Source organism: Drosophila rhopaloa, unplaced genomic scaffold (genome assembly GCF_018152115.1).
Source record: "Drosophila rhopaloa isolate 14029-0021.01 unplaced genomic scaffold, ASM1815211v1 contig_115, whole genome shotgun sequence".
Taxonomy (NCBI): domain Eukaryota; kingdom Metazoa; phylum Arthropoda; class Insecta; order Diptera; family Drosophilidae; genus Drosophila; species Drosophila rhopaloa.
Window position 1 is genome coordinate 12,128,815 of NW_025334990.1, and position 26,456 is coordinate 12,155,270.

The 26,456-nt window shown below is 42.3% G+C and overlaps 14 protein-coding genes across 16 annotated transcripts; 3 read left to right on the forward strand and 11 right to left on the reverse strand.

The window, feature by feature from the left end:
* Window positions 1–340: 340 nt before the first annotated feature.
* LOC108045032 (diuretic hormone receptor) lies at window positions 341–8,105 on the reverse strand. The gene is made up of 12 exons (XM_017124202.2): window positions 7,576–8,105; window positions 3,676–3,999; window positions 3,128–3,326; window positions 2,919–3,012; window positions 2,617–2,791; window positions 2,475–2,548; window positions 2,293–2,403; window positions 1,788–1,976; window positions 1,610–1,725; window positions 1,072–1,128; window positions 792–999; window positions 341–730 (listed from the first exon to the last, which is right to left on the reverse strand). Exons 2-12 carry the CDS (start codon window positions 3,938–3,940, stop codon window positions 704–706), a joined length of 1,515 nt encoding a protein of 504 aa, XP_016979691.1. The 5' UTR covers window positions 3,941–3,999; window positions 7,576–8,105; the 3' UTR covers window positions 341–703.
* Window positions 8,106–9,773: 1,668 nt separating this feature from the next.
* LOC108045043 (inactive peptidyl-prolyl cis-trans isomerase shutdown) lies at window positions 9,774–10,946 on the reverse strand. Its single transcript, XM_017124215.2, has 2 exons — window positions 10,834–10,946; window positions 9,774–10,776 (listed from the first exon to the last, which is right to left on the reverse strand). Exon 2 carries the CDS (start codon window positions 10,760–10,762, stop codon window positions 9,794–9,796), a length of 969 nt encoding a protein of 322 aa, XP_016979704.1. The 5' UTR covers window positions 10,763–10,776; window positions 10,834–10,946; the 3' UTR covers window positions 9,774–9,793.
* Window positions 10,947–12,037: 1,091 nt separating this feature from the next.
* Window positions 12,038–12,631, forward strand: LOC108045049. The gene is made up of 3 exons (XM_017124220.1): window positions 12,038–12,136; window positions 12,195–12,351; window positions 12,417–12,631. Exons 1-3 carry the CDS (start codon window positions 12,053–12,055, stop codon window positions 12,629–12,631), a joined length of 456 nt encoding a protein of 151 aa, XP_016979709.1. The 5' UTR covers window positions 12,038–12,052.
* Window positions 12,632–12,861: 230 nt separating this feature from the next.
* On the forward strand, window positions 12,862–13,367 carry LOC108045050. Its single transcript, XM_017124222.1, has 3 exons — window positions 12,862–12,960; window positions 13,011–13,191; window positions 13,249–13,367. The coding sequence occupies exons 1-3, from the start codon at window positions 12,877–12,879 to the stop codon at window positions 13,365–13,367; spliced, it is 384 nt and encodes a 127-aa protein (XP_016979711.1). The 5' UTR covers window positions 12,862–12,876.
* A 76-nt stretch (window positions 13,368–13,443) lies between these two features.
* On the reverse strand, window positions 13,444–14,095 carry LOC108045021. The gene is made up of 3 exons (XM_017124193.1): window positions 13,991–14,095; window positions 13,842–13,937; window positions 13,444–13,782 (listed from the first exon to the last, which is right to left on the reverse strand). Exons 1-3 carry the CDS (start codon window positions 14,075–14,077, stop codon window positions 13,444–13,446), a joined length of 522 nt encoding a protein of 173 aa, XP_016979682.1. The 5' UTR covers window positions 14,078–14,095.
* Window positions 14,096–14,224: 129 nt separating this feature from the next.
* LOC108045035 lies at window positions 14,225–14,951 on the reverse strand. Its single transcript, XM_017124206.2, has 3 exons — window positions 14,839–14,951; window positions 14,670–14,768; window positions 14,225–14,608 (listed from the first exon to the last, which is right to left on the reverse strand). The coding sequence occupies exons 1-3, from the start codon at window positions 14,932–14,934 to the stop codon at window positions 14,234–14,236; spliced, it is 570 nt and encodes a 189-aa protein (XP_016979695.1). The 5' UTR covers window positions 14,935–14,951; the 3' UTR covers window positions 14,225–14,233.
* Window positions 14,952–15,123: 172 nt separating this feature from the next.
* On the reverse strand, window positions 15,124–16,179 carry LOC108045034. Of its 2 annotated transcripts, XM_017124205.1 has the most exons (3): window positions 15,867–16,179; window positions 15,321–15,811; window positions 15,124–15,239 (listed from the first exon to the last, which is right to left on the reverse strand). In XM_017124205.1, exons 1-3 carry the CDS (start codon window positions 16,065–16,067, stop codon window positions 15,227–15,229), a joined length of 705 nt encoding a protein of 234 aa, XP_016979694.1. In that variant the 5' UTR covers window positions 16,068–16,179; the 3' UTR covers window positions 15,124–15,226. The 2 variants fall into 2 exon arrangements, with proteins under 2 accessions (XP_016979694.1, XP_016979693.1); XM_017124204.2 differs by lacking the exon at window positions 15,124–15,239 and having other exon boundaries at window positions 15,299–15,811.
* Window positions 16,180–16,309: 130 nt separating this feature from the next.
* Window positions 16,310–17,000, forward strand: LOC108045045. The gene is made up of 3 exons (XM_017124217.1): window positions 16,310–16,420; window positions 16,477–16,560; window positions 16,621–17,000. Exons 1-3 carry the CDS (start codon window positions 16,325–16,327, stop codon window positions 16,984–16,986), a joined length of 546 nt encoding a protein of 181 aa, XP_016979706.1. The 5' UTR covers window positions 16,310–16,324; the 3' UTR covers window positions 16,987–17,000.
* On the reverse strand, window positions 17,001–18,102 carry LOC108045044. The gene is made up of 4 exons (XM_017124216.1): window positions 17,974–18,102; window positions 17,786–17,902; window positions 17,334–17,719; window positions 17,001–17,273 (listed from the first exon to the last, which is right to left on the reverse strand). The coding sequence occupies exons 1-4, from the start codon at window positions 18,067–18,069 to the stop codon at window positions 17,003–17,005; spliced, it is 870 nt and encodes a 289-aa protein (XP_016979705.1). The 5' UTR covers window positions 18,070–18,102; the 3' UTR covers window positions 17,001–17,002.
* Window positions 18,103–18,262: 160 nt separating this feature from the next.
* Window positions 18,263–19,344, reverse strand: LOC108045048. The gene is made up of 5 exons (XM_017124219.1): window positions 19,207–19,344; window positions 19,041–19,154; window positions 18,666–18,904; window positions 18,502–18,612; window positions 18,263–18,443 (listed from the first exon to the last, which is right to left on the reverse strand). Exons 1-5 carry the CDS (start codon window positions 19,306–19,308, stop codon window positions 18,272–18,274), a joined length of 738 nt encoding a protein of 245 aa, XP_016979708.1. The 5' UTR covers window positions 19,309–19,344; the 3' UTR covers window positions 18,263–18,271.
* Window positions 19,345–19,487: 143 nt separating this feature from the next.
* On the reverse strand, window positions 19,488–20,528 carry LOC108045020. The gene is made up of 5 exons (XM_017124192.1): window positions 20,354–20,528; window positions 20,178–20,294; window positions 19,896–20,110; window positions 19,721–19,831; window positions 19,488–19,662 (listed from the first exon to the last, which is right to left on the reverse strand). Exons 1-5 carry the CDS (start codon window positions 20,459–20,461, stop codon window positions 19,488–19,490), a joined length of 726 nt encoding a protein of 241 aa, XP_016979681.1. The 5' UTR covers window positions 20,462–20,528.
* Window positions 20,529–20,673: 145 nt separating this feature from the next.
* Window positions 20,674–21,549, reverse strand: LOC108045019. Its single transcript, XM_017124191.1, has 4 exons — window positions 21,396–21,549; window positions 21,146–21,333; window positions 20,980–21,090; window positions 20,674–20,857 (listed from the first exon to the last, which is right to left on the reverse strand). The coding sequence occupies exons 1-4, from the start codon at window positions 21,504–21,506 to the stop codon at window positions 20,674–20,676; spliced, it is 594 nt and encodes a 197-aa protein (XP_016979680.1). The 5' UTR covers window positions 21,507–21,549.
* A 324-nt stretch (window positions 21,550–21,873) lies between these two features.
* LOC108045080 (general transcription factor IIH subunit 1) lies at window positions 21,874–24,368 on the reverse strand. 2 transcript variants are annotated; one of them, XM_017124270.2, is made up of 6 exons: window positions 24,313–24,368; window positions 23,878–24,146; window positions 23,480–23,818; window positions 22,460–23,422; window positions 22,178–22,353; window positions 21,874–22,123 (listed from the first exon to the last, which is right to left on the reverse strand). In XM_017124270.2, the coding sequence occupies exons 2-6, from the start codon at window positions 24,029–24,031 to the stop codon at window positions 21,998–22,000; spliced, it is 1,758 nt and encodes a 585-aa protein (XP_016979759.1). In that variant the 5' UTR covers window positions 24,032–24,146; window positions 24,313–24,368; the 3' UTR covers window positions 21,874–21,997. The 2 variants fall into 2 exon arrangements, with proteins under 2 accessions (XP_016979759.1, XP_016979758.1); XM_017124269.1 differs by lacking the exon at window positions 24,313–24,368 and having other exon boundaries at window positions 23,878–24,303.
* Window positions 24,369–24,778: 410 nt separating this feature from the next.
* On the reverse strand, window positions 24,779–25,560 carry LOC108045039 (activity-regulated cytoskeleton associated protein 2). The gene has a single exon (XM_017124211.1). It carries the CDS (start codon window positions 25,422–25,424, stop codon window positions 24,840–24,842), a length of 585 nt encoding a protein of 194 aa, XP_016979700.1. The 5' UTR covers window positions 25,425–25,560; the 3' UTR covers window positions 24,779–24,839.
* Between the last annotated feature and the right edge of the window lie 896 nt (window positions 25,561–26,456).

The window sequence follows — 26,456 nt, forward strand, 5'->3', positions numbered from 1 at the left end:
AATTCTGTTCCTCTATCCTGTCAGCTTCATAAAATGTTGGTTTTGATAGAAAGTTTTGCCCATGAAACTTTTCGTTCGCAGATTATCGTAAAAGATGTTTGAGTTCCGTGGCGCTGTATTGTTGGCTTGCCAAACTGTTGCATACTTTTAGAAAAGTTGTGAGGAGCGGAACATGTGTTTGCTGTGTCAACTTTTCCCTTCAACTTTTTCCATATTTGTAGCCATAACAGCTTACACCAAAGAAAAAAAATTTCTCGGAATTTTTTTGAAACCACATAAGCTGCATCATCAAAGGACCAGAAAAAGAATTCGCATCCCCCACAATAAAAGACCAATCATGTACACCGAAGTAAATAGAACATTTATTTAGATGCTCAGATTTGTGTTTCATACAGAGAATTAATCCATTTGCACATTGAGTTAAATTCAACAGCTACAGTTGGAGTAAATGGCGCAATGGGTTATTTTCTTCTATGGGATAGGGCTCTCAGCGGTTCACATAGACGACATCTAACAGTTTAAAACGATTGACCTAACTTAACTGGCTTGCTTGCTCCGCTTGGTACTTGGTTTCGTTCTTTCATCGCACTCCTCCTAAAATATGGTACTAGCTATAGTAACTAATCGCACTCGCAGATCTCCGACACGGAAGTGGAATTCAATGAAAGTTCAGTCTCTTAAGATGCAGTTGCTGAGGCTCTGTCTACACCGAGTTCTCCTCGAGTCCTTGCTGTAATGTCAAGAACGATTAGTCAGGATCTGGACGACGTCCTTCTCCTTCCCCCACTCACCCTCATCAGAGGACTAATGGCCCGGGGCATTACGCTCAGAGTGCTGCCGGAACTCATGGCATTGCCCGCCATCGTGGGCATCGTGTGCAGGGCATTGTTGGATCCCCGGTGGAGCGAAAGTGGAGCATGTTGACCCACCAGTGTGGTGGTGGTGGCCGAACTCACGCAGGACTCCCGCTTTCCACGTCCGTAGTAGCTGGTCAAAGGTCTGTAAAGGGGGTCGGGTCAAGAAAGGCCGTCACTTCTTACCTCCAATTACCACCATTACCCGGTAACTTACCGCATGCTCTCGGCTCGAGGGGAACCACCGCCTTTCGTGAAACTCTTCGTCGTGTAACTGCGGAGATTTAAGAAGATAACATAGAAAATAAAATTAGTATACATAGACGGTGGAAGACAATTATTGTCTAAATCAAGAATTAATGTGTTTTTATTCCAAATACTTTTCAATTATTATCAAAAGATTGTATATGCTATATTTTAATTGCCTTGAAATCCGATTTTTAAAACGCTCATTTAATATTATTATTTTCAACTAAATTTTTTAATTATAATAGAATTATTGTTAGGACTTAAAATCCTTATATTTCTGTGCTACCATTAAACATCAAAAAGGTTATAAACTAAACTTTTAGTATTGGTTTTGTTGACCCGTAAACAAATACATAAAAGAAAGTTTATTTGCCAAGCTCATTAAATTCCTATAACAACGTCTATAATTAGTAGTTGTTAATATCCGTTTATGTTTTTCCTGGGGACTTCCTGTCTGGGGACTTGCACTTGTGCTGTGAGCAAACTTAAAACTTAGAAGTACTTACCGTCGGTTTTGGTTCAGCTGGATGGTGCGCGTGTCCCGCCACGTGGAAATGTGGTGTCTCAGTGCATTTCGCACCTCCGAGTTGAGGAAACAGTAGAACAGCGACACCGAGAAGCCCTGTGACGTACACATTCCTTTAGCAAAAAAAAGAGCTTTATGCTTTGGCAGACAAAACCCACCTGAGTGCTGAGTAAAACGGCTCTCAGTACGGCGAACATGTGACCCATTAAGCCAGATTCCGATGGTCCAGCGAGCACCACCAGGTAGGTGATGCCAAAAAGGGGGATGAGCACCAGCAGGGCCTTGGCTGCTTTCCTATACTGACGAGTCTCCACTGTATTGGCCGAGCGCAGCTTTGTGATAAGAACCTAAAAGCGAAGGAACTTGATAATCTGGCTTACTTTTTTGACAATGCACACTCAGCAAACAGTCATGGAAAAAGAAGTTTCATTTATATATTTAATAACTAAAATATAATATAATATGTATCTTTAAAAAGTAATGAACCCCCCTTTAAATTATTATACAATTCATTACCTAGCTTATTAAATAAGAAATGATTATACAAAGCATAAATTAAGTAAAGTAAGAGATTTTGTGGGAGATAAACCAACATAAATATTAGTTTTGCAGGTGTCTTAAATCACTTAAAATATATTTTTTGCCGTGTAAGGCCATACGCACCCACATGATGCGCAGCAGGAAGGTGAGATTGATGATTAGCACGGCACAGACGGGTCCCTGGTATATCCAATCCACATGGGTCTCCTGCATCCAGGGACAGTTGATTTCATACTGTCAGAAAGGCAACAGAAAGAAGAGAAGACTCAATGGGCCGCCCGGCTGTAATCCCACAGCAGACTTACCTTTTCGGGGGTGCTGTAAGTGACCGTCAGACTCTTGGCCACCGCCCAAGTGACAACGAACAAGGCCGGACCACCTGTCACCAGGAGAAGGGGAGGGGGGAGACTTAATTGGTCGCCCACATGGAGAGACATTCAGACTTACCCCAGCCTATGGAGGCGTAGATATTAAATCGCAAATTGTCCCCCGAAAAGGTCTTCACCACCAGCATGTACAGGTACAATCCCTCGACCAGCATCCAAAAGAAATTCGTCAGCGTGAAGAAGTGGAAGAGGGTGATCAGGGCAATGCAACTGCCCACGCCACTTCGGATGGATATCTTAAGATTAAGGGGTAAGCCTTATTAAATAACTACTGCTTTCAGTCTCATTGCTCGGTATTAATATACTCTCAAGTATGATTTAATAAGACTGCAATTGCAATTATCTCGCGGACATAATACCCACCTGGACGGACAACAAGAGTATCCAGAACAAAGCCGACATGATGTACGTGAAGAACAAATTGGCGTGAATGGTGTTGCGCAGGCAACGCAGCTCCCTGTGGCACAACGAAATGGGCGGGGCATTTGAAGGGGGTGGGGGTGGGGGTGTTAAGCAAAAATAAATGCCAGGCAATGCTATTGGGGTCACCAGACCAAGGGGGGTCCACTCACTTGAAGTAGGCGAAAACAATCAGCGCCAGCGAGAGCGAGACCAGGCTGAGGGTATAACCGATGTAGTAGATAATGGTGGGCAGCTCCACGATGACCTCGAACTCCGGCACGGATTCGGGGGCGGGCAGGTGGGCGCAGGCATCGTAGTTGGTGTACTTCTCCCAGGTTCCATTGGCGTGGCAGAACCTCGTTGCATTCTCTGGGCGGGTTCAAAAAGGCACGCAAAGAAAAGGTCAACAATTTCAAAATAGACTGGATGCCATTAACTCTTGTTTGTCTCAATCAAAATTTTACTTTTTGGAGGATAACAGGGACTTGAAGCCATGCTTAAGATGACTTAATGCTGCATGTTAAAGCAAATTTTAATTCTCTAGTTATCTGCCGAATGCATACTTAATCGCTATTATATTACTGAACTTTTAATAAGATTCTTATTCATTTTTAGTGAGTCATTATTAAATTTAGCTGTCTTTTAAGATCTCATAAAAGTCCCAAGTTTTCCAAGTGTAAGCAAATGTCAAAGGGGAGCATGATTCACTCTCACTTACTGGTGCTATCGTAATGAATCCCCTGCAGCTCGTCCATGCACTGGAGCACCGCCAGGGTTCCGCGGGCAGTCCTTGGCCAGCACAGGATCGAGTCGAACTGGGTGAGGCAGTGGTCACTGGCGTTGCCATAGGTCGAGGCTTCGATGTGCTCCTGCACCAGACACTGCAGCTCCACACTCTCGCCGATGTCTGCCAGGTTGTGCAGCTCCAGGAGGGGATCACTCCCGCTGGCATTCACCGAATCGATGTGGTTGTGGTCACTCATTCTACCACATTCTACCACATTCTACCACATCCTGCCACTCAGCACTGCCACTTCAGGTACTAAAATAAAACAGTATTTTAAAAAAGGGGTATTTTTATAAAATCATCATAAATCATCAAAATCTCCTATGTGATAAATAAATTGAATGAATTCATTTTTAAAATAGAAGTCTTCCCAATTCATAAACATTTTCTGTACATTTTATCAACGCATTTACCCCGTCTAAGAATTTGTGTTTTTATAATTTTCAGGCTAAAATTGTATTATACTTTTGTTTGTGTTTAAAGCTATGCTATTCTGATATGGATATCATATTTCTGTTCACTAAAATAATAGCATTTCAAGTTGTATGCTAAAATACACTTTATTAAAATGTTTAAATGTTGCTAAATTGAGTACTTCTAAGTAGAATACAGCAATTTAGGTTTTAGCTGCCTGGATTAATATGTGCAGTACTAAATCGGATGTTTCTTGAATATTGTTTAGATCTCCCTTGCAGAATTCGTTCAATCAGAAAGTTATAATTCCCTCAATTGTAAGGGGATTCCCCTGCGGTTGGCTGAAAGCAAGCTGACGGGCAAAGTTCAATCGCCAACCCTTCTGCCCGCTCCACCACAGATTGCGGCTTTTGGCCTGTGTGTGTTAATTGCATTGGCCATGTTTCACCGAGTCCGGGCCACGCCTACTTCGTGGCTGGCTTAAAGGACCATAAATTCTGCGGGGAGTGAGCTTTAAGTCGAAGAACATTTCCATGGAAAGCAGGGTGGCTAGATAAGTAAATGCACAGGCCCAGTGCCATAAAAATTCATTAGTTTTGCCATCAAAGGCGGACAGAAAAGTCAGCAGATCAGAGGCCTGTTTTCGCTACTGATATGGGGCCATAAAAATGGAGTCAAAGGGCCCGAGTCAAGGTTGATGGTGATAGAAATTAGAAACGCTAACTTCCTGCTAAAGATAGGAGGCTGGGTTGCCTTGTTTTGGGTTCCTCTGCCTCAGAGACGAAATCTCACATTTATGATCTGATAATAAATGGCATAAATGATGCATCGTTACATTAATGCATGACATAAAACAGGGCAGGAAATAAGACACACACACACGAGTTATTAAATATGTAGGTTGTACTCTGTACAGTGCTCTGAAAAAGTTGTCTGTACCCTTTAAAATCAAAGCGGAAGCAGTTACCACTTACTACTTAGTTCTGGTAAATTTTAAATAAACTTGAAACCACATTATTCCCAGGGGAAAGCCAACAACCAATGCTTAAAAAGGATTTCTTCGAATTGCTACCCAACCCAAACCAATTACTTTCTGTGGAATTTCCGATTTACTCGGACCGCACTTTCCCTGAGCGATTTTCTAATTGGCACTGGAATTTCCAGCCACAATTCATGAAATATTAAACCCTCGGGCAAATTGAAAATTCCGCCCGCAGCTTGGGTGCTCTACTTATGGCTCCCACTGTGTCTGCCTTCGTATTTTCCTGGTCCATTGTTGCTCCTTTTTGTTTTTCTCGTAAATTAACGCATGCACATAAAACAAAAGACTGGCTGATTATTACTGTACGGTACAGTACATGCCTGCACGTCTTTTCCGGAGTTTTCCAAGGTCCTGGTTCATTAGCCGCTCGGTTACTTATAACACATACGCCCCGTTGCCTCCTTTTTCTACAGCCCAACACAGATGAGTTAAGACAGCAATATACCAGCCGCAAATTTAAGTTGAAAATATTTGAAAATGAAAAAAATGGAAAAGGACCGCTTCTAATTACCTCATAAATTAAGTCAGACGAAATTAGAAGGCTAAAATTATGGCCACAGTTGCTAATTGCATATTGGATTTCAATTGAGTCTGGAGAAAGGTCCAAAAACCCAACTAAGACACGAATCATTTCATATCGGAATGTAAATGCAAATTCATTCTGACAGCTCGCATGGACAAATCTCATTTATGGCCAGTCAATTTGACGAATGTACGCCCGGCGGGAAAACAAGCAAAAACACATTCAGCTTGGACGAATCAACGGTGGCATAAAAAAGGACATTACCAGAAATATCCGCCAGCATAAGAAATGGGTTTGCAAGACACGATGGACAAATCACACATCGTTCCTTCTGCTCCTCTGCCTTCTTTTTCCACATCCCATTATAGAAGATTGTATCTAATCTCGTGCGATTGCACACAATGGATTTGCCAAAGGCGACACAACAAAAAACTGGGGGATTGTTGGGATTGTTGCTTGTGTGTGCTTTACTTTCTATTCCCGCCCATGTGAGAGTTTCAGCAATTTCCGGCTGCTTATATATATAATGCTTATAAATGTTTGCTCGCAATTGCCGGGGATTTCTTTAGAGGATTGAAAATATAATAACAGTGCGAATAGTGGCAAGCGTTCGCATTTAGCACTTATCCCACAAAAGTATGCGCAAAAAAGATTAAATTCCAGTTTTTGCAAGCCATTGAAGTTCGTTTTTTTCAGCTTGTACTTTCACAATTGCCACCGTCATTGCAAAGTGCTATTTTCGGTTCTCATTAATGTAGCTCATTAAATTTTATATGCATAACCTGACAGAGCAGCAGTGGTAAAAAAGCGAAGCATTTACAATTTATAAACATGCCACACAAGAGACCAGCAGCACATTACGTATACGCCGCATGGCCAAAGGCAGCCATAGAGGCGTATAGAAAGTTTGTAATTAAATTGCTCATTTAAGCGTGGAAACAATGTATTCGATCGGGAATACAGAAAGAAAATTTGCTGGGGAAATATATGATATAATAATTAGCATACATATCGCACAAGGCTGAGAAAATGAATGGCTCCTTTTATTCATCCTTGTTGGCCGCTTAAATTTTATGAATGGGAATTTATTGAAGCTTCCTCAGAGGCCGATAAGGAATGGCCAGTCTAGACAGTGGGCAAGCCAACATCATAATTTGCAGGCACGCACTGCCATTTTCATTTCCATTTCCGCATGAGACTGAGCCTGAACCTGATCTGCTGGCCACTTCCAGTGCTTAAGTCAGCACATATCCTGTGGCAGGAGGATGGGGCAGACACTCAGGCGATTGCCAACAAGTGTTGCGTTTTATTGTCTGGCCTTTAACGGCTCTCCTTTGCCTTCCGCCCATTGTACGCGGCACGTGCAGGCGCCTGCAGTTGGATACCTCAGCCTACGTGAGGGATCTCCACTTCTCAGGATAGTCCGTGCATAAGCCCATAAAAATCCGCCACAAAAGAAAGGAACTTAACCACCAAATCTGTTATTTATTGGTCTAATAAAAATTTGGTTTAATGCATAACAAGTTGCCGAAATGCCAGGGATATTTGGCCGAGATTTACTCAGCTTGCAGCGGAAGTCCATAAAGCTGGGTCCATCATGTCCTTCCTGGTTATCACTTAGTTTATGGGTGGATGAAGGATGGCTGATTTCTGGCTGTAACTTAACCAATCGATACTGCAAACATGCAAAACAATAGACGCCCAAAAACCCATCATCCCGACTCTTTCGGCCGCACAATTTTCCCTTTGGTAACCGATTTGTATTGTTTTCAGCAGGTGAGCGTATGTATGCACTGGCATTTTAATTAACCGCAATTTGTTGCCCTTTCCCTTCTGCACAGAAATTGCCTACCTTCTTTGCTAACTAAGCTGGTATCCGCAGAATGGGATGCCTTGACCACTCCCTCTATTTTCCCTGGTATCCTTTGGTTTTTTTTTGGGTTTTACACTGGGGCACTTTTTAACTGACCACCGAAGACACAATGCCCGGAGTCTTTTGTCCTTTCGACCACTTACTTGACCCGGCTTAAATGCGTTTAACGCCTTCTAAGCTGCGAAATGATTATGTTTAAGCTGTTTTTGCGGGAGAGGGCGTGTTTGATAGTTGCCTTGGTTATTGACACACGCCCACACACTGGGCCAAAACTCTATTGTGTTCACATTTATATGCGGGATTATTTGCTATAGCGACACTGGAATTTATTTCACCCACAAAGGGCCATTGACTTTGAAAAGTTTTCTGAATTAAATAGGGCAGCTATTTGTTATTCATTTATTGGCTTATTAAAATTCCCATTCTTTGTATTGGCACATATTTCAAATATTTGTTTCCATTCAAACGATTTTGAATGGTTTCCGTAAAATTCGAAATTCCGAACCGAACCGCACTCGCTCACATTCCGCTGATAACTGATGGGAAGCCCGAAGGATGTGTCTTAACAAGCCTCGCGTTCTTACCAAAAGGCGCCAATTTTGGAATCCACACGGGGAAAGCTCGCAAAGCTGCATTCCACAAGCTGTTGCCAAAGCTTTCCGCCAGGCAACAGGTGGAACCGCAGGGGGGAGGGGATGGGAGGGGAGGTAAAGGTCCTCAAACAAGGACCGATTCGATTGCAGTTCTAATGCCTGAAAATCTGCCTATTTGATTTATGCAAATATTTGTTGGGACCCATGTTTGCGCAGCATTTCGCTGCCTGTTTGTTTACGGAATGAGGAAAAGGGATACTCCGGATTCGGCAGAGAGATAATACGGATGTGAAACACCAGGAGGGCGGGTCCTTTGAAGTCGCAGGCCGAATTAATTGCGAGTTTTCCAATGCTTCCACAAGACACCTCTCACGTGGCCTAATCAAATTAAACTCAAGTGGCAGCCCCACGGCGACTGACAGTTATTGAAATATCAATATGCCTGGGCCTGTGTGGCAAATGGTTCCCGGAAAATGTCGGAAATTAAATTGTAGAGAAAACAAAGGCAACATTTTTATTTACAGGCTTTTTTTTGCCGTCTGCTAAATTTTATATTACAGTGATAAACATTTAGACGGATGCTCTGGCTGCTGCGGGCCTTGGAATGCGTGTGACACATGAGGGTTGCAGGACATTTTGTGGGGGTGGCGACATCCTTATCCAAACTGTTTGATTTTCAAACAAATGCTAATGTCAACTGCCACTCAGGAGCATTTAAATTCCAATTTAAAAATGTTTTCTCTCCATGCCAAAAGCAAAGACATGTTCGTATAGTGCTCCTCCCCCTCGTCTTTTCTCTGTTTCTCCGATTCTCTGTGTTTCTCTGCTGGCACGATTCTCCAGTTCCCTGTACGCATTAAAGCGGTTGTCCTGTCTCATACATATTTAATGTCACACGCATTTCAATCGATTTTTTTTGCCCCGCTTTTTTCTCCTTTTTAATGTTTGTCACACTTTCTACCTCAATGTTTTTTAATTCCGTGCAGGACTACACAGGGAATCAGTTGAATGCTTCAGCTTTGTTGCAGGCATTGTTCGGATGTGGTATAGAAAATGTTTTTTCAATTAACAAGATATGGCCGAGGAAATTGGAAAACTAAAACCAATCTGAGTGCGTAACTTTGATAAGCCCGTTTTAATTCATTAAGGATTATGAAGTTGCCTTACTTCCATTCGAATAATGTACTCCCACAGCATTTAAGCTCACCTTAAGTACAAAGCAGCTTCGTTGAAATCGTTTTATGCCCAAAAAGCCATCAGCTTAGTGGTTAGAAACATAAGGAGCAAATCACTGAGCAGAAGACAAAGCAGGCTCACAAAAGAAAAGTTCCCATATATTTACACTGAACAAATATATGAAAGCAGTATTTCTACTTGCAAAAAAATAATTTATTCAGATTAAAAATTTAAGATTAAATAGTTTCTTTATAATATTCTTACTTATAAATATTTATATTCGTAAGGCAGATGCAAGATTCTATCAAAATTATTAAATCGTATAAGAAAAGTTAGCAAAATTCTCTCAAAATAAAGAAAGTGCAATAAAATTGGTTTTGTTTATTTAATTTATTGTGTAATTTTTAGGTTCCCGCCTTCTTGCCGGATCAATCATCTGCATCTGTCATGTTCCTGGTTCGGTGCCAAAGATCTCGTCTATCCTTCTGGAGATTGGTGATCCTCTTTGTGATGCTGATGATCTCTTCTTTGATATACTCGTTATCCGTCTGCTTTTTCAGCGCCTCCTTATAGGAATTGAGGGCACGCTCGTATTCCCCCAATTCAGCCAAAGCGCGTCCTTCCTGGAAGAGCGTCCTCCAGGGAGGATTATTCCCAGTCAGACGGCGCACGTCTTTCATCACATTACAAGACCACTTCGGCTTCCCCCTATTATTATAGCATATCATTAGACCAAGGGAAAGGAGAATCAGCAGATCGGTCTGCTGGCGCTTCTCATCGGCATTGGCAATCCGACAAGTCTTCAAAGATTTGGTAGCCTCCTGAAAAGCGGTCACCGCATTGGGATAACGCAATCGCTTCACCCAAATCTTGCCTTTCTTGTACAAATCCTTTGCCTGGGGATAGACAACGTGGAACTTGTCGCGTTCCTCCATTGGGATTTCGATATCTGCGATGGGCGAGTAATCGATGACCTCCACCTGGAACAGCCCATCTGACTTGGGTTTGATGTGAGACGAAGAGCCCATCTCCTCGAAGAGCAGCTCTTTGGATATCACAAAGTCCGCCTTTTCGTAAGGTCTCATGGTGCGAACAGCGGCCTCCAGACCTTTGAGCACCATATCCCCACCAGTCTCAAATTCTCGCAGTTTCGCAGATTGAAAGGCAGCATCATCGCCCTCCCAGTAACCTCTGTACCTTATGGACACTCGGACTTTTTCCGGCACCGGATCTCGCTCCACATGACCTTCCCGAGTAGTACGTTTGTAGATGTGTCCATCGATGAGGTTCATCCGATCCCGAAGCTCGTCGAGGGATCCTGTCCATGGGGAAGGCACTGCTTTGTAGTCCACATCTGTGGCGTCCCCTAAATAAATCTGCTCTATCATATCCCACATTTTTCAAGAGTTTGCTAAAGAATGGAGAATATCTTAATAAACAACATTGTTTTTGATATTTATATACTCACCAAAAAGGCTAGGGGCCTTAATAGAAAGTAATATTAGTACAGTTATTTTTCTTGTGCAAAATACAAAATCCGCTTTGGTTGTTAATATATTATCATTTATTAGAAAATCAATCGAATTATTAGACACAAAAAAAACAGGTGACTGGGTTTTATTTGTAAATAAAGTTAAAAATAATTAAAATAAATCAATTGGCTTTAGATTTATGCATATAATAAAAACCAATCAAAATAGCGATCTTCAAAGAAAACACATTCACATTTGTTGAGTTACAAATCAAAACTGATTTTGGTTCTTAAAAACTTATGGGTTCAAGGATTTTTTCTTCAAACCATCTGTGCACAGATGTGGCTGGGTATTTTTAAGTGTATATTAATATTTTGGTATTTATATTCTACCCATCTACCTGCAAATACTAATATTGGTATCATTACGTTGTTACCTGAGTAGAGCTCGAAAATTTCACATATCTCAAAACCTAGCTGCCATTTCTCCCAGTGCACCAAGCACAAACATCTAAGTCGGTGGTGGGAGCTCTGAACAATTACTTAGCTGGCATCTTCAACGCCTCGGTGCCTCTGGTCTCGTCTTTCCACATTCTCATTAATTACACGCAGCTCTAATTAGGATGTAACGGAATAGCGAAAGGATTAGCCGCAGCTTTACCTGAATGCCTTCCGATATGAGTCAGTCGGCTTTATCCCGCTTTTATCGCCCATTCATATTACTTTTGCCCAATTTGCGGAAGCTTCTGGTATTTCCCCAATTCTTGTCACGCACGAGCTGCCTGCCAAATAATCGAGTGGAATCGAGTCCAGTCATCAGTCAGTCAACCTTTGTGAGCCGGCTGCTGTTTGCTCTCAGCCTTCGGCAGACGCATTGAACCAACAAACAATGGCAAACGACCCGACTTCATTACAAGCCCATTAAAAACGGGCCAAATTTGGCTATATAAAGCGGCTGGCGGTGGGTTAGAAAAATTTTATTCATTTCACGGCACCACATTGAAGATTAATCACTGTATTAAAAATATGCAAAAATCAATCTTTTTTTCTGGTTTTCTGCTCCTATTGTTGGAATGTTCGCAGGCGGCTTTTAACTGTTCAGCGCCGCCGAACTTTAATAATTTTGTGAGCGGAAAATTTATGGCGGCAGAATTCCTGAAATAATAAGTCATTCTTTCAGGACATAAACACTTGCTGTCGTACTCCGCAATTGGATATGGGAGATGTGCCCCAGAAGTGCCACAAATACGTGAGTGGCTTGAAGTCGGCTAATTCCAAATATCCCAGTTTTGCCCATTTGGTAAGTAGTCATATGTTTTTAAGGGAAGTGTATCCTTTAAGTACTGTAACTATTTCAGTGTTATCCTGACTGTATCTATCGGGAAACGGGAGCTATGGTCAATGGAAAAATAAGAATGGAGACGGTTAAGCAGTATTTGGAACAGCATGTTCATCGACGGGATCAGGATATCGTTACCCATATAGTACACTCTTTTGAGTCCTGCCTGTCCAACGGTGAGTGTAATTTATGGTAGCCACCACCTTTAAAAATTAATTATAGTTTCACTGATTTCATCCAGTTAAGGGTCACATGAAGTCATCGAACATTGAGTCATATAAAGTCCTGCCCCATGGCTGTTCACCTTTTGCCGGAATAATATATAGCTGTGTGAATGCCGAGACTTTCCTTAATTGCCCAGCAAAGATGTGGAAAAATGAAAAACCCTGCAATTTGGCCAAGGAATTCGCCGAACAGTGCAACCCATTGCCGCATGTTCCGCTGCCCAGCAGTTGATGGCCCATATAGATTTACATATTTATAAAATGTAAACAAACATTTAAAGTAAAAGTTTCGTTCATTAAGTTTAATAGGATGCTTGCTTTTTAAGTATCATTAACATCAGACCTTTATATGTTAACCATTAGGCTGCAAATTGACCATGACAAATGAGCAAGAGTGCTTTCCGTCTGCTTCCATTGGGTTTTATGATCAGTCAAAGTTCGCTGTTCGATTGGGAAACAGTTGTCAATTAACCTGCCATGAACCAGTTAACCTTTGTCAGCTGCCTTTTCCTCTGGTCGACTGTTCAAGCCGCCTTCCAGGACTTTGTGATAGGTCCTGAGGTAAATAACCTTAAACCTACATATGGATAAAAATATAAATCCTCTTTTAGTCTTACGAAGGTGACCACGAACTGTCCACAGACAGACAGGATTTATTTGAGGAGAATTTGGGTGAGGATATCATGATCTCTTTGCAAGATGTACAGCATGACGGTATTGTGGATACCAATCTGCTGATGAAAGCTGTAATGCAACATGCCAAACGTTTGGGCATGAGTTTGGATGAACTAGGTGAGAATCAAAACCATAATGCATACTAGGAAATAAGCTTACGACTTTATTTAATAGCCAACATAAATATGGAGGGAGAAGGAGATGAATCTATGAACCAGTTGGGCTGTTCATCTGGGCAAGAAGTCTTTGGATACCAAGAAAAACCCACCTGGCGGGATGTTCTGTTTAACTGAGCCGAATAAATATCATCACACAGTGATCAAAGCAGCTGGTAAAATGTGATTTATTTCGTTTTAATGGGCTAGCCAGTTAGAAAGCGTCGCAACGAATGTTGTACTCCCTGGCCTCATTGCAGCCGGCAGTCTTGCTCCAAACACTTTCCGGGCAATTGCGATAGAAATACCGATGGGCACACAGGCCGTACATCAAGGACATGGAGGCACATCTTCCAGTGACGGGCACTCGGCGACGTTTCAAGGACTTAATCATAACCTGCTCCTGAGCAGCACAGGTCTTGAAACCGCCCATATAGACCTGTAAAAATTCATCAGAGTCCATAATAGATCGCATCATCTTTTCCACGTTTTCCATCACCAAACTTGTGCCGTTTATAGCATTTGCCGCTTTGAAAATGCAATCAAAGCTGCACTGTAATTTCAGATTAAATTAATCAATAAACTAAATTTTCATTTTCAGCTTTCACTTACTGGTGTTACATGAACCCCATTAATCAAAAACTGACCGCACTTGGAATTATAGCTTGAGAAATCCAGATTAGGCAGCTTGCAACAATTTTTCAAGGCCTAGAAAATTTTAGTATTTAGTATCTTAACTTGGCTTTAAGTATTGTACTCACAGTTACATCTGGCCTTTCCGAGCAGGATTTCTCTGCAGCCTGAAAAGCTGGTGTGAATAGTAGAACCCAAGTCAGCAGGTGAAGCATTTCTTTTAACTTCTGCCTTTCGTGCATTCCCCCATATCCCATATATACTACTCGAACCGGATGTCCTAACGACTTTCGGTATGGCCCATTTACTTGACTCACTTCCCATCATGAAAGTAATATGCTCATTTAATTTTTTTATTACCGCATATAGCGCTAAACTTTTTTAAAGCCAGAAACACGTGTTGATCTCGCACTTGGACAGTTCATGTTTTGCAATCGCGCCATTTCACATGATTCAGTTGGTGACCAACTGGATGGTGGGCAGTGGTTAAAGACGTATCTTTGGGCACAAACCCCATAAAATACTGCCAATGGAGAGCACTGTTTGCCACTACTGTTGGATCGAGGTTTCTTGTTCTTCATCATCTCTTGGACAGAATCCGTACAACTCATTAGACCATTAAAATAGGCTTCCAGAAAGTCCCGATTATTACCAAAAAGCCTCTCAAGAAGAACTCTGGCATTATCAGGATCAATAACTGAATCCACCACGGTGTTCGTCACATTAAAGATGCATTCATACAGGCACTATTCAAATTTTTTATGTTAATAAATGTACCAAGAAAATGGATTATGTCTTAAAACTTACGGGTGAAACTCTGGGAGCACCAATTGGCATATATTTACCACATTGATTCCTGAAATTATCAAACCTAAATGTAGGATAGGCACAACAGTCCTTAACGGTCTGAAATATAAGTATTTTTTGGGGTTTTTAGAATTCTATATTGGTTGATTGATTTTTCAATTAAACTCACATTGAAATCCTGACGAAGAGTACAGTCCACATCCGTGGTAGTGCTCCCAACCATTGCCACCAAACAGCAGATCAGCAGAGCTATATTCCAGGCCATTATTTCAGTCAGTCTGAGCTTAGTCTGCCTTTAACCGCTTAATTTATAACTCCAGTTTCGGGGCGATCCACTAATTAATCGAGCATAGAAAAACATTTTAAACGGCGGTCACGTGAGCCAAAATGAGCAGTCATCGTGATGGACGGTGGTGAATTTCAAGTGGGTCAAAGTCCAACAATAAGTTCGATTGGGGGCTCGACCAGAGCCAGACAAATGCAATTATACTGTCTGAATTGAATCAGTTTAAATGCAATCGCTTGAACAATTAGAAACTTTAAAACCGCAACGCAATTTAGAGGCGATACCTATTGTTTAGCCAGGTGAGATATAATTGTAAGAATGAAACATCCTTCATCTATGGGAAATATTAGGAATCAGACAAGAACCTTGAGATAATCAGGGTTAGAAAACTGGTCAAAAGCAGATGGAATCCCTCCGAAAATATGTGATCACTCCCATTGTCCTGCAAGTTATCTTTTTCCTCGATTTCACTCTTTTCGTCCAGTTTCTTGGTGCAACTGGCCAGCACTCTTTTCAGATCATTGCACTCCGTCTCCTCCCGCCAGAATTCGCTGGGACAGTCGGCTGTGACATAGATCGTAGTGCACTGGGCATGGAGCATGGCATAGGGCAAGCAGTTGGAGGAGCCCATGCCCAGATGATCCGCCACCTGGTTGTTGAAGAGCAACAGGAAGTCGGCGTGCCTGGAGCCCAAGGCCTCGCAAGTCTCGTGAGCAGCCTTCAAGGCGGTTCCATATTTATGATAACCATTCAAGGGACTGTACAAGCTTGTGATCATCATATAGAGTTCCGGCTTCTTAATCTTGTTATCCTGATCAAGGAGGTCCCAGTGCTTATAAAGACACTCATAGCGGCACTGCGGGGATTTCCTTATTCAGTACATTAAAATTATATACAGGAATGTTACTTACAGGTCCAAAGTCATCCCAATAGGGAGTACAATTGGAGCCCACAAATAAAAACTTATCAAGAAAGGACTTTCCACAACAGAATACCAACTTTTGAGTGTTTAGCAGCTCCGTACATTTCTGAATTCCCACTTCACTGGTGGCACTATACACAATTAAAGGAAGACACAGAAAGCCCACCAACTGCAGCACAACAGAAGACATTTTGAAGATAATACTCTTTCATCAGAACAGGATCAAACGAAAATTTGGAAAAAAAAGAAAATACCTGGACTTACAAAAGAAATAACTTATTTTTACTGTTTTACTGCCAAATGAAGTAAGGTACTAAGCTAATGCCTAGCGACATCAGTGGGTTAACGTTAAGGTATGGGATATCATCCATGTAATCTTTTTGCTAATCACACGCAAACATATTTTTCAACATTGAGTTAATTCATTCTGCTATCGAAGCTTTAGCTATGCAGTCAGGGCGTATACTTGTTGCCTTGATTTTATTGGAACTAACATTTCCTTTTGAAGCTGCCAAGTGCAAGGCAGCTCCTAAATCTGTGCAGGTAAGTGTCACAGCCTTTTTACTCTTCTTCATATAAAATTCATTATTTTCTAATAGAATGTACATATTTGCTGCTCAGCACCTATGCCAAATTGGGGAGTTTATAATAAAGAATGCCATAGTTCGGGACCTGAGGCAAGTGTGAGTAGTAAAATTATATACTAAGTAAACTTAGTTAACTGTCTGAATTTTCCCATTAAGTGCCGCCTGGCCTGCATCTTTAATGCCAGCTCAGCTCTGCAGGGAAACCGATTGGTTCAGGCGAAAATTCGTCCCATGTTGGAACGTGCTTTTAACAGTGCACCCACCATCGATGTATATGATTCCAACTTCGCCAATTGTTCATCGGTGGTGAGGAGCAAATACCAGGAGCTGTCTCCATTGAGTCGTCAGAGCGAAGCCTGTGACAGACACGCCCTCTTCTACAGCCTTTGTGCCTATTCCCGCCTGATATTCACATGTCCAGATAAAATGTGGCAACGGAATAACAGGATGTGCCAAGAGGCCAAGGCCTATGCGAAAAAATGTCCTTGGCAAGCGCTGAAAATGTTCATGAAAAATACATAAAAATCTAGAAAGTATATTAGTTCATTTTGGCTTTATTAGTCAGGGGTTGCGTGATCAAGTCGAGAATATTATGGTGACATTGCGGATGATAGCCCCCACAGTTGTCATTCCGGCCATCCAACTCGGCGATATAATAACGCTTAGGTAATGCCTCGTATCGAGAAGTACTGGGACTGAACATTATATGGACCAAACTGCCCAGCACTCCATTGAGATCCCCCAATTGGTAGCTATTCGCCTCGCAAATCAATCTCAATAAACAGCGATCGCCCAAGCCTAAACCATGCCTAGAAAATATATCAAAATAGTGGGTTAGAAAAACTCTTGAAATATGTAATATTACTTACATTTCGAAACGATGACTAAGTATCTCATAGAACTTAGATCTTGAGAGCAGGGATCTCTTTTCACGATCTCTGCCCACGGGTTCACCCATGCCATCTATGGGGAATCCCTGGAAGAAGTCCTTGTAGTCATCCTCCTCCTCCTCCTCTGGTGGTGGTTTCGGTTTCGGTTTGGGCTTATGCTTCTTTTTGTGTTTATGTTTGGGCTTGTTTTTTGGTGGTTTGCCAGCAGTTCCAGGTTTCGGCTTAGTTTTCTTCTTTTTCTTATGATGTTTATGCTTATGTTTGTGTCCAGAATGTTGGTCATCATCGTAGACAAAATCATCAAACTGATGGTGGCCATGGTGATCACTTAATAAACTTTCATCATTAGTGCCATTGCCATGACGCTGAGCAAAGAAAAATTGCACTTATTAAATATTATTATCAGTTAAGAACTCCAATAGAAATCTTACCAAAAATGGTGGCTTCTTTTTCCAGGTCCTGGGCAAATCGTAGGAAGCCTCAAAGTTGTATGACAAAAAAACTTCTTTATTTGGTAAATCCAATGGCAGAGCTATGGCCACAAAAAGCTGAAAATGTAATGATTAATGGAGATACATTTAGATATTAGATCTTTAAGTGAAGTAAATTATTAACTTACTGATGATGCTCCTCCCGTACTCCAAACGAACTTGCCTAGTGAAGTCTGGAAAAGGACAAAAAGCAACAGGACTGGAAGGGTCCTATACCCATCCATTGTATACAACTGCCCTCATTCAACTGAAATGCCACTCTTGAAAAAGACAAAGTGAAAACGTTTTCTTTCTAGCTAGAAGTGATGCTCCAATTAAGAATTTCTAGTTTCGAGCAGCGAAAGTTGCTAATTGAAAACCCAGTAAGTCAAATTAGGTCAACCAGTAGGTTCTACTCATGCTAAAGTTTTAAATATGTATTTTGTTCTATATTTTATTGCTTTCAATGTGTTTTAAAATATCTTCAAAGGGTTCTGATATAAGCTCTAGAATACTTTCTCCGCAACCTGGTTCATAAAAATGGCAATGGTTATTCCAACCATCGTGTTCCGCTTGGTAATACTTAAGGGGCAAATCTTCAGACTCGGATGTGCTGGGACTTTGGGTAGAATACAATTAGATGGGCTTATTAAGAATATAATATATTTTTATAATACCTGAATAAGACATGCATTAAACTGCCCAAAACACCATTGAATTCATCTAACTGAGCAGCACTTGTCTCGCAAATCAGGCGTAGCAAGCAAGATTCGCCTTGAAAGCCACTCCTAAAATGTATATATCTTAGCACCGTGGATTTTTGAATAAAACATTTACCCACCTCTTTAATTTATCTATGAATATGCGATAGATATTGGAGCGAGTAAGCAGAGATCGAACCTTACGTTCTTTGTGGGTTACTTTGGTAGATTCCTCAACTTCCTCCTGTTCTTCTCCACCAACCTCATTTTCCTCCATCGTGCAATTTTGGCACTCATCAACCAACTTACGGGCAGACTCCGCCTCGGTGTCAGTATCGGTATCTTGAACCACTTCCTCCGATTCTATGGGACCGTTTTGCTGGAATAAGAACCATGAGTAAATAGCCAAACAATACTCCCATTCTGGTTGAACTGTTAATTGTGCCACAGAAGCGTGTTAATTGTCAACAAATGTGGCGTTTTATAGCCATAAACAAACCGAAAATGAAACTTACAAATATTGTCCATTTCTCCCAGTTTGTGGGTAAATTGTAGTTGGCCTCAAAATTATAAGAGACGAACACATTTCGATGGGGCAACTCGAGCGGAACAGCAATTGCGGCAAAGATCTAATATTGAAATCATAACTATTTTTGTAAAGTAATAAATTGAAGAGCTTACACCATGGGTGCTGGAAGCTGTAAAGGCCACAAAGGAGTTGGTTATATCCAGATAAATAGTTAAAAGAAAAGCCAGGGAGGCAAAGTATGTAGGGAAATTCATTTTCTCAAGCCAGAGACGCACGTTAGACCTCCACGATGTTCAGGCAGCAACTGAATTGCAATTGAAGCCAAGTACTAAAAGCAAGTGCGTGGCTCTTGCCAAGCGAGTGCCCGCTAATTAGATAGGTAAACACCCCCAGAAAGATACTTTTGGGTTCTTCTCAGCAGTCCACTTTATTCTCATCTGCGTCGGCTTACAATATCGCTTAGAGCCTGTTCCAGTGGCACAGAAATCAGGTCCAAGATGTTTTCATCACAGGTCTTAGTATAAGCGGAGCACTCCTGATGCTCCCGGCCATCCCATTCGGCCTGGTAATACTCATGGGGCAGGTGCTCCTCCTTTGAACTACTAGGACTGCAATAGTGTGGATCGTTAAATAAAGCTTAGAGCTGATTTGAGTTATGAAACTCACCTAAATATAATGTGAACTAGGCTGCCCAAAAAACCATTTACTTCGCCCAGTTGCGAGGCATTTGTGTCACATATTAACCGCAGCAAACAGGCTTCACCATTAAAACCAGACCTAAATAAAATTTGTATGTTTATATTGTAACCTACTTGAGATTATTGGTAACCATAGAACCCACCTTCTTAATTTATCCCGCAACATAGCATAAAAAACGGAGCGACTCATTAGAGTTAAAGCTCGCTTTTCACGTGAAGCAGGACTTGTTGAAGAATTTTTCGATTCAGTTTTATTTCCTTGTATTTTCCAATCCGTACAGTTTTGGCAGTGCCTGCCATTAGCCTCACGTCCCGTCGTCGGATATGTCAGATAGCTTTCTTCAAAGTCCTGACCCATCTATACATTAAAATAAAAACACTTTTAAACAAAAGACTTAAGAAGCGAACTTCAGTATAGAACCCACCAAAATCGGAGGATATTTGTACACGTGCTCCGGTTGATAATAATTAAACTCGTAATTATAAGACAAAAACACATTGCGATGCGGCAATCCAATGGGCACTGAAATGGCCATGAATATCTGCAAAGCAAAAACCATTTTACAGAAAACTGCCGGACAAAAACAAGTGCCAAAATTACCCCATATTCAGAGTTAGTGGTAAAAAGCAGCGAAGAGTTAACCAAATTTAAGCTTATTATTATGGCACACAAGCGAAGACAAGAGCTAAAGATCAAAGATCTGTACATGGTAAACAAAAGTCTCTTATATCCAATAGTAATCAAATTCCGATGTTCGACTTAGAGCGTTTTGAAACCAACTGGCGGCCGCTTTAGACAAAAGTCGGCAAGAAAGGTGCGTATCCAATAAACTGTTAATTAAAACCCAGAATCGGAAATCTGTGTCGGCCCGAATTGGTTTAATGCAGTTCAAACTGTAAGCGCCTGATCGATCATCCAGTTTATTGCCCTCCATTCCGTCTGTCCATAGTTTCCCGAAGAACATCGTACAACGGCCTTGAGATCAGGTCCAAGACATTCTCTTCGCATTGACTCGCATAAGATGAGCAGTCTCCATGCCGATGGCCATCCCATTCGGCTTGGTAATAATCTTTGTCCAAATTCTCGTCACTCGAGCTGCTGGGTCTGCAAGAGGAAATCCCTGTTAGTAAGTGTGGTGCTAAAAATATCTTTCGCTTTTATCAGTTAGCATCTTGGGTATGAGCTTTCATCACGATTAGCAGTTTGTGAAAAGCTCTTTCACCTACGTGAATATGATATGCACTATGCTGCCTAAGAGTCCATTGACTTGGCCAAGTGTTGAGGCATTGGTTTCGCAAATTAAGCGAAGGAGACACGGCTTGGCAGAATAGCCTGATCTGCAAAATAATCACATTATAAATTACAGAGTAATACACAAAAAATAAAGCATACCTCTCCAGTTTATCCTCGAGCATTATATAGAAGTTCGTTCGACTCATGATCGGCAAAGAGCGCCTAGGTCGAAGCTTTTTTGTATCGTTATTATATACAAAAGGAAAGGATCTACTGCTACTGCTGCTACTATCCACACCTCCAGTCGTACCATACGTCAAATAACTATCCTCCCAATCGTTACCCATCTAAGCGAATCGATATATAACATGTATACCCATCAACTTGGACCAAAAACCAGGCAACTCACCAATATCGGAGGGTACTTGTAGACATGCTCGGGCTGATAGTAATTAAATTCGTAATTATACGACAGGAAGACATTGCGATTCTTCAAAGTAAGTGGCACGGATATGGCCATGAATATCTAAATGTAAGGACTTTAATCATACAAACTTAGAATTCATAATAATTATAATATTTACACCGAATTCAGAATTAGTTTGAAATAACAAAGTGGATCCCACAAAGGATAACTTTAAAACAATTAGGCAAAAGAATATTTTAATATCCATTTTTACAAAATTCCCTCGACCTTTGTTTCACGACCAAGAATTGCCAACCAACTGAAGCGCCTAGCGCCCAAAATTACAACCTTTATAGAATCGCGAGCTCTGTTAATTAACAGGCACGGGTACGCACCAAAATTAACCGCAGTTCTGAAATAACCGCAGTCACGACGCCACGCACAGAATTCTCCTGAAATAGACATGGAAACAGGCCTGGTCTACCAAGTTGCAAATAATGTTTTATTCCAATGCGTTCCGCATACGCTTATAGTTACTCTTAGTCTATAATAATGGTTCTTGAGGTGTGTGGCAGACGCTCGAGATCGCCTCCGTTGGGCGTTTGCTACCTGGTGTTGCGCAGTTTCCTCTCCTTCCAGGTGGCGAACTTGCCATTTGCGGTGCGCAGCAGTTGATTCATGTGCTGGGTCAGTGAGGAGCGCAGCGGCGAGAGCTCGTGCATGGCGCGATTCTGAAAGATATGGGAGTTCGTAAACTATTCCAAGAATGGGATATAAGAACTCACCTCAAAAGGCACTAATTTGGCCATTTTGAAGCGCTGCAAGGTCTCATGCATACGCTGCAGCTTCGCCTCCAGCTCTTCGGAGGTGGGCGGAAAACAGCTCCAGAAGTGCTTCAGCAGCTCGGACAGCGACAAATACAAATGACGTAGCTCTCGTTGGAAGTCACTGGGCACCAGTTCTGTAGGCCGGATGAAATAAATTAGAAATGAGTTATTCAAAGAAGAAACAAATTTCAATTATTTTAAAGAATAAAGATTGTTATGCTAAGTTATCTTTAAACTTACGTCCCGCTGACTGCTCTTGAAAGCCGCGCATCATGGATCCGCCAGGACTCAGTTCTCCTAGGGCATTTACCGCGGCCTTAGAACAGATAAAAGTCCGCTGCACGTTGCGATTTAGCCAGGACTCCGAGTTCCGCACCAGCTTGTACTGCACTTCCTCCAGACTCATTGGATCGTTGTGGTTGTCGTACATGCTGTTCTGGACAGGACCGTTGAGGTAGCGCTCCACCTTGGACAGCTCGAACTGCTTTGACTTGCTGGCCCTATCTCCATTGGCGGCATCGTCGTCTGCTTCCACCAAGGGATCCCCCAGATCCTCGTAGTGAATCTTCTCCATCAGTCGTTGCTTCTTGCTTTGCGGCTCGTCTTTGTCCACCTGATCTGCGGAACTTTTTGTGGCGGTGGCCGAGGCCTTTCCATTTAGACCATTCGTATAGGCGGATTGCGAAACCGGTCCGTTTGCATTATTGGTGCCATTGGTCATGGTCGAAGGTCCTGAAGTCACATTAGTACAGGTCTTAAGCACCATGATGGAATGCTGGTTAAACCGCTTGATCATGTTCTGATGGACAATGTTGCCGCTGTTCACAACGTTGCGATCCCCGGCCACACTGCCGAAACCCTCTTCCAAAGGAACATCCTCAAACTTCTTGAGGTCCAGCAGGGGATCACCGGCTCCCTGCTGCACAGCCGCTTTTAAGGCCTGATCATCGATCTTGCCGCACTCCGTGAATATATCTTTCGTGCCGGCGGTGAGGCGATCACGATGAAAGTAGTGCGACTGGAAAAACTTTGTCCAGAACTCGGACTCGGGCATCTTTGCGGGCACATTCTCGAAATGCTTGCGCTTAACGGCGGGATAGGTCTTGAAAATGCAGTGAATCACGTCGGAGGTGAGGTTGTACTTGAGGCCATTGCAGCCATCAGTTTGCGGCTTAATATCGGCCAAAAAGGCGCCAGAGACACCTGGGATTAAAAACGTAAGATGAGAAATAAGACGAAAATAATGGATTTTATACGGACCGATTTCCTGGGACTTGCCCATCTTCTTCAGGGCATGGTCCTTGGCGTGTGTAGCCCAGAACTCGTCACTTGTGAGCACCTTGGTGATGACAAGGTCCTTGTAGAGCTGCAGAAGGTTGGGATTCTCCACGAGGATGCGGTTCTTGTCCTCGAGGTCCTTGTCCACCTTGCGCTTAAAGTTGGGCAGCAGCTGCTGCAGCAGCTCCTTGACCTTGTCTCTGTCGGCAAGCATGGCGGGCTGTCCCTGGCGATTGACAAAGTGGAAGGTGGAGGTGTTGCCATCGTGGAGCACCACCTGCAGCTGCACCTTGGGCTTGCCCTCGGGCGAGATCTTCTGGGCTGCGGGGGAAGAGGGATTACTGCCTGTCTGGGGATGTGTGTGATGGAGGTGCACCCACTCTTGATGTCCGCATAACGATGGGAGACCGTTACGGTGTCACGATGCTCCGCCATCCAGGCCACCCGCTCGTTCATCACGTAGAGGGTGCCGTCGCCCTTCTTGTACCGCACCTCGCCCATCTGGAGCAGCACATCCTCGCTGCTGGTGGTCATCGTGTCCTCCGCCCGGCGCTCAGCAGTCGCAGTCCCAGTCGCAGATCCACGGTCGCCGTCTCACATCAGAGCCTCAGAAAGGACGAGAAAGGGGACGCCAGCAGAGACCTGCCACCTGAAAGAGCAGGAAAAGCGATCTGAGAAGCATCTTCGGCTGGCGGAAAAGTGCCGCCTAGTTCTTGGGGACATCGGCTCCTCCGGCGGCACTTTCCCCCATCCGGAGGTCGGCAAAACGCACAACTCCACGTTATTTGCACGATATTACTGAAAACGCAACGCACCTCGGAGCAGATTTGTGAAATGCCAAATCTGCGTGGCCAGACTTGCTGGCGAGGCGAGAACGCCGCCCTAAAATACTAGAAAAAAACTATCGGCGAAGGTCACACTAACCTGGGTGGCAGCACCGGTGGCGGGAGATTTAAATATGAACTATATAACTAATATACTATCATTGTATTATATGTGATATTTAAATTTAATATTTAAAGCTGTTATTATTAATAATCATTTTTCCATATTTTTTAACTATTATAATAATAAATAATAATATTTACCTTTTCCAAAAAGTTACATAAGTTTTGTATATAAGATAATGACTACATTCATCTAGGCATCTATTTATTAAAAAATTCGTGCTGTCCTCATTCTGGGAAGCTTTTCCACAGTGTCTAGAAAACCTGCAAAGATAAGAGCTTCATAAAGTGTACAGATAATTTATATATAGATGAAATAAAGACTCTTGGGATATTCAATTGATTTGATTTCTTTATTTGCCTATTATGTACAACTAACTAACTTAGAGCCAACTTCAGTGCTTGGTGCGCTCCACAGTTCGCCCCCGGTCGAGTAGTTCCCTGAAGTTCTTGATCTCGTGCCGGGGGATGCTCTCGCGGTACTTGGGCTGCATCAGACCATAGATGAAGTCCAGCTCCGTCTCCTCGTCGTGCCGTCCCTCCGGCAACTTGGCCAGCAGGGCTCGCTGCTTGCAGACAAAGGAGTCGATGACCTCGCCGTGGTCCTGTTTCGTCTCGAAGATCTCCATGTAGATCTGGTAGGAGGGTTTGGTGGGCGAGAAGTGATCCCGCAGGAGTTGCAGGGCATCCGGCCATGTCTTGGCATCCCGGCGCACACCCTTCCACCAGTACACGGCTATATTGTTGAAGAGCAGGGGCAGACCCTTCAACGCATCCTTATCGCTGATGCCCTCCACCTCTTTGTACGCCTCCACCGCAGTGATAAACTCATCCACGGCATCGTGATCCCGCTGGCCACTGAATCGGACCGTACAATTGCTGAAGCTTCCCTTTGAAGGCGGCTCCTCCTCTTTGATCGGCGCAAGGGATCGAATTGTTTCGATGAGTATGCTAAACTGTTCGTCGGACATCTGCGTCATTTTGTCGTCTGTTTTTAATGGGTTTTGTTTGGATTCCACGAAAGTATAGTTAAGTAAACAAACACCGGAAATATACCCGCTCTGAATTGATTTTCAAGCCCCAAACGTTTTGATGGCGGGGAGCAACTGGCGTTGAATTTTGTCTGCTCAGCGGTTTTGCTTGTTGTGAAATTAAACGCAATTCCTCTCTTCGTCTTTGACTAAAAGCTTTTTCGAATTTCGAAAAAAAGTCATCGCTCTCTAATATGTTTTTTTTCGTATGAGAAATTCTGTTTGAAACGAGCCACCCATTTTTTTAAAATAAAACACACACGTATATATCGATAGAGGAGCCAAATACAATAACATGTATGCCCCATTTAATCAAAATTTTGCTTTGTTTATTTTTCATGGTAGTTTAACATTTGTAGGAACTCCAAAGAAACAATTCTTAACTTCAGGCTCGATTACTTAACTTAATTGCCATTTTTGCACAAAAATCAATTAGTGTATTATTTTTATCTTATTAAATTTTATTTTAGGCATTTTAAAGTTGTTTTAAATTTAAATTAATGATTTATTGGAAAATTCGATAAAAATATAATTTTTTAGCTGAGAATGCCACTCGAGTGAAAATTTTATAACGAATTCAGTCAGGTATGACCTTCCAAAATAAGACCATGGTTTTGATCAAAAAATACAAGTTGATTTTTCCGGATCTCCGGACTTCGGCTTTTTTCATAAGGGGTTACATTGTCATTTTTGGCGAAAAACCCACCAAAATGAAATTGTTTAGCTGTGAATGCCACTCGATTGGAAATTTTATACGATTTCAGCAAGGTATGGCATTCCAACATGTGACCATTATTTCCCAGGGTTTTGGCCAAAAAACCGAAATAAAAGTGCATTTTTCCGGATCTCCGGATTTCGGCTTTTTTCATTTTGGCGAAACACCGACGTTAATGAAATTTTTTAGCTGAGAATGCCACTCGATTGGAAATTTCATTACCAATCCAGCGAGGTATGGCATTCCAACAAGTGACCATTATTTCC